At 46.2% G+C, this 13,025-nt stretch overlaps 1 protein-coding gene across 4 annotated transcripts; it reads right to left on the reverse strand.

Annotated features, from left to right (window-relative positions):
* Positions 1–155: 155 nt before the first annotated feature.
* On the reverse strand, positions 156–12,980 carry grm1b (glutamate receptor, metabotropic 1b). 4 transcript variants are annotated; one of them, XM_029829277.1, is made up of 11 exons: positions 12,750–12,970; positions 11,238–12,043; positions 9,986–10,235; positions 7,035–7,270; positions 6,817–6,831; positions 6,333–6,344; positions 4,696–4,942; positions 4,386–4,554; positions 4,101–4,227; positions 2,478–3,405; positions 156–2,090 (listed from the first exon to the last, which is right to left on the reverse strand). In XM_029829277.1, the coding sequence occupies exons 2-11, from the start codon at positions 11,941–11,943 to the stop codon at positions 1,280–1,282; spliced, it is 3,501 nt and encodes a 1,166-aa protein (XP_029685137.1). In that variant the 5' UTR covers positions 11,944–12,043; positions 12,750–12,970; the 3' UTR covers positions 156–1,279. The 4 variants fall into 4 exon arrangements, with proteins under 4 accessions (XP_029685137.1, XP_029685143.1, XP_003978586.2 ...); XM_029829294.1 differs by having other exon boundaries at positions 1,817–2,055; positions 12,750–12,980; XM_029829283.1 differs by lacking the exon at positions 6,333–6,344.
* Positions 12,981–13,025: the final 45 nt, after the last annotated feature.

The raw sequence follows: 13,025 nt of genomic DNA on the forward strand, positions 1-13,025 counted from the left end.
CTCCAGTTTAAAATCCAGCTTCCCTCACCGCTCATTCCCGTTTTACATTCCCATAAACCATAAATGTTTAACCTTTGGAGTTATAAAAGTGAACGAGGCAGGAAATGAGACCCACAGTAACAGTCAAATGCAGAAAAAACACCTTTGTTTACTGCAGGGAAACACGTTAAATAACTGATACTGGTCACATATCAAACTGCAGGTAGCTTATTCAGAGTACGACGTGTAATAAAAGCACTTTGTCACATATATACAGTTTCTGTAGACTCTAAAGATTGTAATATTTAGAACATTAATTGGTTTACAACATCAGTCAAAGAAAAACATACCTAGTAAGATTTCCTCTAATAATATGACTGTATTAATATTAACACAATCACAAACATGTGCATTATGTTTATCGTACACTCAAATAAATACTTTACCATTATGAAAGATGTCTAATTATAAAAGATGTCTGTACAAAACTAGGTTAGAGGACCGCTGAAATTATTTGAGGACCAGAGAAATTCAGATAAATGTTGGAAAAATGGAAAAATCTGACATAAATCTGACTTCCTTTCTCTACATTCGTGGTCCTGTTGGAGCATTTGTCAGGCAGGAGTTTATGGACCCAAAAGTCTGCTTTTTGATTGATCTTTCCCAAGATTTTTTATCGCAATGCTGCAACATTCGGCAAAAGTGCTCCTTTGTTTTTCCTCTGAGGTCCAAACTAGCACCGCTGAATCTCACAAACAAACAGGTTTTATCAGGAGTGTGAAAATGGCATTTGTTGGACGGAGACGGGTGAGCTGGGACCCTTTCCCAGTTTTCTAACTGCGCTAAATTAAGCTAGATTTCTACTCAGTGTGCAGCTCTCCTCAGGAAAAGAAATGCAACAACTACAAATCCTCTTTTGTTTACTGAGAGGATTAAATACCCAGCCTGAATCTCTACATACAGACAAATAAAAGTTAGTTTTAAATCGTTTCCAGTGTCTCCATTTGAAACAGCATGTTATTCCACCTGAATGCTTAAAAGAAATCTATTATTCATTATACATACAAACGCCAACTTCTGCACAAATGTTAAAAGCTCATCTTAGCATGTTTGTTAAATATACGCTTATATTTTGCAGTTTCTCTCACTATTTTCAGAACATCAGAAGGAATCCTAAAGCGGGGCAGCTTGCGTCATGAAAAAGCTATAAATCACAGGAACTTGTCAGCCTACAGAATGAGTCCTCTCCTATCCCCTCTGGTGCGGCGCAGCTTCGGTTAGGTGTGTTGATTGAGCGCCTTTACAGGGTCGAGGAGCTTTGTTTGAAATCCCCGAGGATGACGGAGGTGTACGACACATTTGGGGGGCCGCACAAAATGGACTCGGACAATGGGGAATTGGAAAAGGGGCTCGCTGGGGGACAGGTGCAGTCGCGAAAGGGGGAAGGAGGCATCAGAGCCAGAGAGTCCTCCATGGCTGATCTGGCTTCAGCCGTGTCCTCCTCATCGTGAATGAGGTTGTTGTTATACATGTAGCCCTGAAGGAGGCCAAACTGCTCGTTCTCCAGCTCCTCCTGCAGAGGGGACGTGTGCTCCTGGCTGTAAGAATGGAGGTGGATGGGCAGGACTGGCTCCTGCTGGATGAGGTGGGCCTGGTGGTACGCAGGCAAGCTCAAAGTCTCAGGCACGCTAAACTCAGGGACGTCACCACGGAAATTCACTGCCACCTCCCCCTGCGGCCCATCCGCCATCACCTGTTGGGTATTGGGCGGAAGACGCTCGGAGGCGTAGAGCTCCACCTCCTCGATCGCGTCTTTCAGCGGCACACGGCCAGGGAATGGCTGGTGCGCCATCCTGGGGGGAGTGGCAGGGGGATTATACCTGACGCTTTCGCTCTCGTCCTCCTCGGCCACGTTGTACAGAGTCTTAGTGCTGAGATTCGAGAACTCCAGCCTGTTTTGGTAGGTGTTAGTTAAGGGTTTGATGACAGCCATCTGATTGGAACCTGCCTCCTGTCTCTTCACATGCACTGACAGTCTGTGCCACATGTGATCCCCTTTTGGAGGATGTCTTGCACCTGGTTCAGACCATGACACAGACTTTCCATTAGAACTACGAACGAAATAAAGACGGCAGTTACTGTAGGAACCCGGGAAAACCAGCATCAAAAACAGCATCTCAGGTTCATACAAGAAAGAATTGTAAAAAACCAATGATGCTCACGGAATCCGGCAGAAAGCCATTTAATACCATGGCACGTGCTGTCCCTCAGCACACAGAGATGCTAGTTTTAATTTTACTGTAAGACCAGAGGGTTAATCAAAGGTTGAAATGGCTGTGTGCATTGGGCACTAACCTACATCTGTCAGACAACAGGTGTCCTTATGGAAGTGAATACAGTTCAGACAACTGGGTCCCCTTTGAGAGGGAATTACAGTCAAACCAGCATCCCCGAGGTGCCTCAGGAGCAGGACTGATGTCTGCAATTAATGAACCTACCTGCCGTTTCCACTGTTCTTCTTCCTCTTGAACATGTTCAGCAGGCTGTTGCTCCGGCAGGCGATTTTCCCATCGCCGACGTGCATGCGCACGGCGTCCGACGTGGTGAACGCGCTGCGCACGTTCCGTTCCGGCTTGGCGAGGATGATGTACATCTTTGGCGTGAACATGCAGCCCAAGGCTACGGTCACACTGAGGCTCACGGAAAAAGATGTTGTGATGATCTTGTAGTTGCTGCCAAAGTAGATGGGAACGAAGGCCAGCCAGATGATGCACGTGGTGTACATGGTAAAGGCGATGTATTTGGCTTCGTTAAAGTTGGCAGGTACATTGCGCGTCTTGAAGGCGTAGTAGGTGCAGCTCATTATGAGCAGGCCGTTGTATCCGAGCGGCGCCACGACGCCCATGTTGCTGGTGTTGCAAATGAGGAAAACCTCTCTTATGCTGGGGTGCGATTTGATGGGTTCAGGAGGCTCCAGGACGATGAGGGTGACCTCCAGACTGAGCTGTAGACTGATCAGGATAAAGGCGATGACCACCTGAGCCCAGGCGCTCATGAACCTCGGTTTCCTGGTGCAAATCTTCTTTTTGCTGCCTGCCAGAATACGAGCGATGCGATTGGTTTTGGTGACAAGGGCAGAGTAGCATATGGCAGCGGAGAGCCCCACGAGGAGCCTCTGGAGGTAGCAGGAAGCTACAGTGGGGCGGGCGATGAGGGTGAAGGGACAAATATAGCCCAGGAAGATTCCAGCGAGGATGATGTAGCAGAGCTCCCGACTGGAGGACTTGACCACAGGTGTGTCTCGATACAGGACGAAGATGAAGGCAACGAATGACGTGACCAGGATGCCCAGGCAGGAAAAAACCACCTGGATAATGGACTCGGGATTGCTCCATTCCAGGTAGCGCACTGGGATCAGCTCACAGCCTAGGAGGAAGGGAAAATATCAACAGACAGTCCTCCAAAAGCGGCTTATGGAGGTTTTGGGTTAGTGGACTTGAGAGGGGCAAATTTTTCAAAATCAAAGGATATTCGAAGAAGAGTTACATTTTACCTAAAGAAATGGCTAAAAGTAGGTTTTTAGTTCAGCTATAAATAGATGTTTTCTACTCAGCTATGGTCAGACTGAGATGCAGCCAGCTGAGAGGATGGGGAGCACCCTAACGAGGTAAACTGTCGCATTTTTCATGCATCCAAATTAAATCTCCTCTGCTGGAGGCCCTTTCAATGTCTAATTGATATTTCTTTTCATCTCCACTGGATTCAGTATTGCTGTGGTTATGAAACAACAGGAGTGTCTTTGAGCAGCAAAGAACGCTTTTTGTGGGCAAAAGTGAAGAGGGTGGTGCTGGTGGGAGATGAAAGGTGAAGGTGATGAATAGCTCTCGGGTGTCATGGGAACGCATTTGAAGTAGAACAGAAGAGTGAAATAGCTCAAGAAAAAAATGTTTGCAAACTAGGACAAACTGCAGGGCAAACAAATAAAAGCAAAGCGGCCCAAAAGCTAAAGACATGAGGGTAAAGTGTGAATAATGAGGCTGCAGCTCTAGCTGCAACAGGAATGATAAATATGAGCACGGCCATGATGTTCGCTGGATGCTCAGGGAACGTTCTGCGGGTACCTTCCAGCTCTCTGTCAGGCCACCATCCCAGCTCACAGGCCTTGCACGTGAACTCGTCCTGGACATACTCGTTGTCTTTGCAGGCGGTGCAGATCCAGCAGCAGCTCACTTCTCCCTTCCTGATAACCTGAGTGAAACAAATGTCGTCACTTTCTCCTCAGGGAATCTGACCTGTGCTCAGCATATTATTAGCAGTGAGTCAGGGACCTGAACTGCTGTGAAATATCGATTTTATTAGCGGAGGAAAATGACACTCTGTTGTAAGAAACCTGATTGTCCCCTCACCTTGATCTCGCCTTTGGAGCAGGGCTCGCTGCAGACAGAGCGGACCATGTCACTGCGGTTCATCTGAATCATGTCTTCATCCAGACTGAGCACGCCCTCGTGCCAGGAGCCGATGTTGATGTAGTCATAGACGCCAGGCGCCACGTGCTGGAAGTTCATGATCTCGTATCTAAGATTGGACAGGACGCGATTTAGAGAAAGACATATCCCACCCAGGTTCCGCCATTGCTGCCAGCTCATAATATTCCAACGCTGTATTTAAATGTAGCCTAATCTGACCTAACGCCTCATATGTGCACTGTGAAGTCACCTTCCAGGAGAGTCGCCATTCTGGTCGAACCATATGTCCTCTCCGGAAACTCCAGTGAAGCTTGTCTTGAGAAGAAAATCCAGCAAGTGGCTGCCATCCACAGGCTTCATATTTTCACACAGGCCCTCATGCCCGGGGCAGAGGTAAGTGTGCATGTCGTGCAGCCCGTGGGCCATGGCGTAGATGGCGTTGATGACAAAGCCCATCTTGCTGTCTTGAACATAATTGTCCTCCAGACTTTCATAACCTGTTCGCACACGAGAGGACGGTGAGGAGGCGTCTTGTGGGCGGTTGCCGTTAAAACCTTAACGGAGGGGTGCACCAGTGCTGCAAGCAATAGCAGGTCCTACATCTACGCATCAGGTGTCCAGCAAGGTGTGGCACGTTACAAGGGAGTGATAGGGTGCTTGCAAATCTTCCACTTATTCTCTATGTGTGGGAAGAAGTGGTTTGTCTCTGTAGGAGACAGCTTTAAGACAGCCGGAAACCTCAGAAAATGGCTTCAGAGAAACCTTGTTACCATGGCAAGTCAAGCCATTCCTGCATTTATGAGGCAGGAAGTACTGAGGGCTGGTACTAAAGTCTCCTAGGGGAGAAATAAATGACTCAAAGTATCTGTTGCCTTCATGCGCAACAATCAAATGACACAAAATGTAAAGAAAGTTGGATAGAAACAAGCACACGCTATCAGTTCATTGTAATGCAAGCTAGATGCGAAGTAATCGAGTTGCTCCGTGTGAACATGTTATTTCAGCACAATGCTTGATGCATCTTGATCTTTGTCATTTAAATCAGTGAATCCGGTGAATTTTAGCATAGCGTGGATCCCTGAAACTCAAAATCAACATATTCAGACCCCTTTAGAACATTACAAATGAAACCATAGCAGTAATTCTGCATTATAGCAAAGGCAAGTTTATGTTGTCTAGCTGTAGCTGCAGATTTAAAAAGCAAAATAAAAAGTGTCTGAGGGAGTCTGCAGGCTGTGTACAGGCTTCACTCTCAGCATACAATCATGTCATGTTGAGCGTGACGAGCTTTGTGTCTCGCTGGTGACCTCCGCTTCACTGAAACAATCCAGTAAACAGTAGTTAAAACATGACTTAGAGGAGATCTTCGCCTGAGCGTAGCGCATGTTCTGGCTAGCAGCTGGTTGAGCATCCGATGGGAGCTGCTGGTGATGACCTAGTTTACCAGCGCCTCGCCTGAGCCGTGTGAGTTTCAGTTGTGATGAAGTGATGCGATGCCAGCATGCAAGCAGAGGACCTACTGTCGTCCGCACAATGACCGAATCCCCCACCTCCCAATATGAGCTAATTTATACTAATGCCATCAAAACGGCATCCGTTTCTCTGTGGCTACATGCAGCTTAAGCACCATCTCATTCAAACGTTATTGGGCTGTTTCAAAAGACCAAAAATGGTTTCAGAGCACAGGATGAAAGTGATTCATCGGTTTCTCACTGAAGTTTAAAAAAACACCCCAATAGCTTTATATATTAGAGGTTTACTGAGATTAATAACATATTTGTGAATACATAATAGTTGAGCAACGCTTTAAATCTTAATATCAGTCAACCTCTATGTATATTCCCAAAGTGAGGAGCAGTGTTGGTTCCATATAGAAGTTTCACTCACCGTCTTGGAGTTCTATACCAAAGAATATAATACAAATATGAAAAAAATAATAAAAACAATAGAAGACAGCAAACAATATCTCCACCGATGAGGTGAAAGGTAATAACACGAGAGAGACCTTAAAATATTGCACTAAAGGAGAAATCAAAGCTTGAGGGATCTGTCCAACTGAAAACAAAGTTTTGTAAATTGAATGTGTCAAAACTAAAATGGTGGAATAACCTGAAAGAAGTGAAACGAAAATTTCAAAAAAATGTAAAAAAAAAAAATGCCTTCGATAGTTGCAGCATGCGTGGGCTTATATTTACGTTCACCGGGGAATTGGTTTGAAAAGGTTCTTTTCGCCTGATAAACGCTGGAACGAACTGAGTCAGAAAACGTAAATATAGTTTCTGAAATAATAATAATAAGTGGCGTGTTGAAGAATCTTTGGGGAAACATGCTTGTTGAGCAGTGTTTCAATGAGCGAAAGCATTCCATTTACCTAGAGCATCATCCTCTGCACAGCCATGTGCCACGGAAATAAACAATATGAAAGAAACGTTACTGGACTGGTTACGGGAGGCTGCCCCCCGCTGGCAGTGCCATCCATAATGGAAGAGCCTGTTCCAGTTTGTGGGGGCTTGGGTGTCGTCCTCTGACGCGTCGGAACAGTTCAAACGGACACGCGCATGTGAAGACTGAAGGAATGAAAGCAGCTACCTGAGCAGTTTCGTGCATAATTCAGGTTTTCTTGCGGGTGTCCGGGGAGGCGGCACTGAAAGCGGTGCTGCCAGAACTCGGGAAACCACGGGTTGCGGGCGTTGGTGCGGAGCCGGAGCTTCAGGAAGTAGTCGTCAAAGGAGGAGACCTCTTCGGACTGCAGCTTCACGGTGATGCCCCCCACGGCCTCCTGCTCGTACCCCTCCACCACCTCCACTCGGTCCGCCCAGCCGTCGCTGCGGAGAGGGCGACAGTTTTCTCACATGTTTGGGTTGCTGCTTTTCTTCCCCTTTTCCCAGCATCAAAAAGTGTTTCTACATCTGTTACATCCCTCCAAATTGAAGCTGATTTGTCAGAGAGGCTTTCAAATGTAAATGGGATGTTAATACATGAGAGCCTCTAAAATTGGCTTCTCCTAACTGCGGGATTATGGGCTCGAGTATTAGCTGAGAGGTTTCCTAGATGTCATTTTTGAGCCCCTTTAAACGGAAAAAGGACCGTACGATTTCTCCTAAGAGAGGCAACAAACACTCACTCCAAGGATGCTTTGCTACAATTTGGAGGTGACGAAATTTGTTCCATTTGAGGCTAAATATGCGCAGCCCTGTAATGAGCCTGAGCCTGAATCCTGCAGGGACCTTCTGTTGCCCTGACTTTGTTTCCCTTTAAGCCTTCCTGCTGAGGGCCACGGACTCCTCGCTGAGAGAAAAGGAAGAAAAGAGCCGGTCTCCTTGACATAATCACAAGTCCAGCGAGAGTTCACAGATTAGTTGTGTTGTAGCGCAATCTGTGTTGGAGAGGAGCGAGCTCTCCCCACCAAGCTTCTCCCAAAGGACCCAAACTGTCTCGGTGTGATTCTCTATCTTTACTGGTCATATTTATAGCTCGCAGTTCCTGTTTTTTTTTACCAAAATGTTTTGTTTTTTAATTTCACACTACAAATCAGGTTGATGGGGCCTTATGGGATAAGTAAGTCTTGAACAGGCAGAGGCGTCGCCTTAATCACTCCGATTTGCTTAAATTTTGATGTCAGTCCCTTGAATGTTTCTCCGATAGCAAAAACAGTACTTGAAAGAATTTCTTGGTTCTGATGCTTATTCTGAAGTGTGGTTTACTCTCATTCTGCAGATTAAAACATGTCTTATCCAAACTAACTCTCTTGCCTTGTTATACAGGTGAATGCTAATCTGTAAACGTCTGTCTCAGCATGCTCATGGCTTTTAGCTGAGGCATTCGGTGCTATTTTAACATGGCCCTGCCAAAAGTGAGACCGACTAAATCTGTAGCTTTTGCTATTTAAATGCTGCCAAATGAGCTTTTCTTTCAACAGGGCACAGACAAAAAAACGAATCTGGGGCAAAAGCAATGGACAGCAGCTCACAACAACCTGCGCCAGGCCTCAAAATAGATTTCCCAAAGGCGAAGCCGGTGACACGTTTAGCCTGGCCGCCGCTTCAAGGCGGAGTGGACAATGGCGGTCTAGTGTGACGGTACCTGACCATCTGCTTCTCAGCATCACACCTCCACCAGTGAAGCTCTCCCAGCGCCAAAAACCTGCCGCTCTGACGTCAACGCTTGCACGTGCTCTACACATTCACAATGGGTTTTTGCAGGTGGAAGCAATAAGGTTGGAGGTAGAATTGTGAAGGGCTGGGTTGAGTCAGCCTAATGCACAGGACACACACTTTCACTCACTGCACTGCTCTGGAAGACATTTTCCTTTGAAGTTGTCTTCTTGACCCAGAAAACACACACACACAGGCCCGCCGTTCTGAACCCCTGCCATCATCTTTCCATGGAGATTGATGAATGAACCCGGAAGGACGAGAGCATGTTTAGGCTCCAAAAGGCCCTTAGTGTCTGCACACAAGTCAGGAAGTGAAAAGTTTCTTTTTCAGGCCGCACAAAAATGAGCCGCTTTGATGGTTTCAGGTGGATCCGAACGGGACGGGAGGTGAGCTGAGACGTGTCTGGTTTAAGCGCTGATATCGGCTTTGATGCTGGCTGCTCCGTGTTCCCCAGCTTGTGCTGGAGGTGCTGTCCCGTATTACCCCCCCCCCCCCCCCGCACCGCCTGTGATCTGACAGAGAGCAGGAAAGCTCGCTGCGTAGATGCATTATTCATCGCCCGGCCTGACTCAAAGCGTCTTCTGCTTTCACTGGAACTGTTCTCCCTGAAGAGAAAAATAGATTTGGGTTCCACATGAACTTCCATCTATCTTGAGCGTGGTTGTATATTAGAATATCAACGTTCATCTTTCATTTTTAACCAGTATATATACTAGGGAAAAGAGCATGCGAGGAGTTTATTCCTGAATTGTACTCTAATTATCATATTTAGAACAGGGTTGTCTAATTATACTATCTACTATCTTAGCTATATTGCTCTGCATCCATCTACAAGTATCGCCGACCTCATAGCTGTGTGCTGACCTGCCGACCTCTGACCCCACTCATCTCTATTGATAGCATATTGTAACTCATGGATGCGCATGATTGATGTCTGTTCTCTCCATCTGACTTCTGCCTTCTCCTCATTCTCTGCCCAGCCGGCAATCAGCAGTACAGTCCCCCCCCACCCCCCCACCCCACCCCACCTCCCGTATAAGCTGGTCCTGCTCAAGGGTTCGTTCCGTTAAAGGGTTCATTAAGGGGTCAGACCCTGGGTTTCTGTAACGTGCCTGGAGACAATTTGGATGAACATGTGATAATGTGCAGAAAGAACATACTTAATCTTAACAGATATACTAATTTAATAATTCCTGTGAATCTTTTGATAATATCCATTCAGAAGAAAGTAAGCTGATCATTTTTGTGGAGAAAAACAAACAATGGAAAAGGCTCCAGCTCAGATAACTGACAGGGCGAAGATATTTACTCCTCATCGCTCCATCTTTGAAACCTTGTCTGCTTTTTCATCCAAACACGAAGATCCTCTCTGGGGAAACAAACCTGCCAATTAGGAGGAACTCTCCGGCAACGCCGAGCCGCCTCATGGCCATCAGCAGGCCTCGGACCGTCATGCCTTCGCAGAAGCAGACGACCACTCGCGCTTTAGGCAGACGTTCGCGCAATTTCCTCAGCAGCCTGTCAAAGTGCTTCTCCCCAGCGTTGCTGTAGATCTTATCCGAGTGAGCGACGCAGAAGCCGTCCTGCGAGGCGAGCTCCTTAAACACCTCCATCCCGCTCTCGCCATAGTTCCCTGAAGAAAACAGGACTGTTCATAACTTTTGTTATCACATCTCTGTTTGACTGATTGATTCTTTGCTAAGAATCGATGATTTGTACGACCTCTGAAGAAAAACGGGAATGTACCTGATCAGGGAAAAATTTTCACATGGGTGACAATATAAAACCATGGTTATGAATGCAGTTACACCACAGGTACAACCTAGTGAGCGTAGCATCATCCGCAAGCATTTCTTCTTTATGGTTACAATTAGCAGAAATTACGCTCGTGTGGGTGTGATTTTTGTCCAAGTTCTCGTGTTTCCATGTCTACAGTATATCATCTATTTACCTACACTTTGTTGAAGAGCTAAACAAACGCAGTCGTTTATGTTGAAGAGCTGGATTGGTAAGAGCTGTTTTCATCATCGTTCGCCATTCAAAAGCTCTAAAACAGTCTTTAAACAGCCGACGCTAGAAGCTTACAACAGTTCAATACATACATAATTAACAGGGAAAGTAGGAACTCATATCCTGCCGTCAGTCAACAGTTTAATTCCACTCACAGGAGCTAAAGATCTAATATACATGTCAACTCTGTGGAGGAAAAGGAAAGACAAGTGTAAAACAAAAAAAGTGGAAATTCTGAAGAAGACTTTGTGTTTTGGGGCTTTGATGCATAAAACTAGGCTTCAGAAATGATCAAGGGACCGTCTCCCTCTTTCCCTCTGATATTGCCCTCTATTTATGCTAATGTGGTGTCCATGGGCGTCACAAAGGAGATCCCAGCTTCTGCTAATGCTGTGAAAACAGCATGGAAGCCTGTCATTTTTAAGCCCGAACAACGATCGTAATAATGCACAAAAACCGAGTTAAAGATCAGTGCAGAAGTTCTGTTGTTTTTTGTGTGTTTTCATGCTTTTCATCTGCTGCCGCACAGGATGGAATCTGCTCATTCATTCAGACAGAACTGCTGAGTCATTGAAGGGAAGATTTTTGTTTTCAAAGTTATTCAATTAGGAAGCTGGCGTCTTACCCTCTGTGTGCACGGCTGACACGTAGGTCCAGTTGTATCGTTTGACGATGTCCAGCAGGGCCCTGGCCTGGAGAGTGTCGGAGGGCACCACCCTGAGGAAGTACTTAAACAGCGTCTTGTCGCTGAGGTCGATGCTGGTTGCAGAATAGGCGATCTGAGGGATGTTGAACAGCTGCAGGAGGTTCTGAACTTGAATGGCCACTGAACTCGAGCCGGGCCCGATGACCCCCACGATGGGCTTCTTGGTCGGTGGCGGCTGACTGGAGGGCACCCCCTCGATGCACCATCGGGAGCCCCCGCTGTCTTCTCGGATGGAGATGAGAGAGTCCCGTATGAACTCAATGCTCTGCTCCAGAGCCACCGAGGAGTGCCAGCAGGAGTCCCTGATCTCACAGCCCAGAGTGATGTTGGGCAAAAGGTACGGATCTGAGTTAATCCGATCCAGGGTGTGGAACATGGCCTCCACCCTTTGGATGCCATACTGCTCACGGATTTCCCCGCACTTCCTCTCTGCGACCTTCTCAGCAGAAGGCTGGTGGTGAACAGAGAAGAGCGCTCCGATTAGGATGTCCCCGTCCATCCTGGCCACCAGGCGGGAGGCAGAACTGGGCACCACTGACCTCTCATACTTGCCTTTAGACAAAGCAAATGCCTCGAACAGTAAAACAGGAGAGTATAAAATGATCACGGCAGTCGGAGGGATCATATTCGATATTGTGGCAAAGGTGCTGAAGTCAGAATCATGTCCGCTTGGTCATAATTGCGGTCTATCAATCCATTTTCTGCTCTTCTGCAGTGTAATCCCCCTGTAGGATATGAAAAATGAGTCCCCAACAAAAACTCGAGCTGTAACTAATGTTTTAATAACGAGCTTTCAGGCATTTGCTGAACATTTGAGAGGAATATATTTTTCATATATGAAGCTTTTACTCTGTTGTTTAAATCCTGATATGTTTTTGCGTAGAAGAGAAGTGAAAAGTCTAAAAGCGGCTGGTATCACTGGTGATGAGAAGCATTCAGGACACTAAAAAACCTGGACCTTTAGCAGCAGAAAGTCGTTTCTTTTATTAGCTGATATCAGTTCAATTAGACTGTGACCGTTCCCTCAACTTTCACCCCTGAACGCTCCACAAAAAGACTCTGGGACGTGTTTCGTTTCCAAAAATGTTAGCGACTGTAGCTTCTTGGCTGTAGACCTTAATTTTCAGTGTACTTTTATTGTTGTTATGGTTATTGTTAACAATTAAAAAACGGAACGGGATTAAAAACGGAAATTAGCCACCGGCCATGATCTTGCATATTTACATGCAAATGTTTATTAAATAGATAAGTACCTAAAAATCGCAGCCTTACATTGAAAATATATTTTCAACATCGTCATGCACATACGTCTTAATTAAAAGAGAAAGGGGAGCTTATGACAGAAGCAGCCTGAATATTAGAAGGTGTTAAGGAATCTGAAATATTAAGTCGGACTCTTGAGCCTGCAACGTCTCCCATCACTTTACCTACCTGCATGGCGTGTTTGCGTCTTTCCTGCAGCTCTTCAGCCGTGAAAAACACAGTGCAACTCTCATCCCCCTCTCTCGACGTTTCTCTCTCTCTCTGCACTGATTCTGAGGTGCCTCCTTCATCTCCTCTTCCTCACTGCATTCTGTAAGCGGGTCACACTCACTGCAGTGCCCCTGATTTGATGCCATGGTCCTTGGAAGGATGGTTGGGTGCGTTTATGGCATTTTGATGTAACGTACGAGGAGGATGCATAATACAAGTACAAATATTTACGGG

Source organism: Takifugu rubripes, chromosome 2, assembly GCF_901000725.2.
Source record: "Takifugu rubripes chromosome 2, fTakRub1.2, whole genome shotgun sequence".
In the NCBI taxonomy this organism is placed as follows: Eukaryota; Metazoa; Chordata; class Actinopteri; order Tetraodontiformes; family Tetraodontidae; genus Takifugu; species Takifugu rubripes.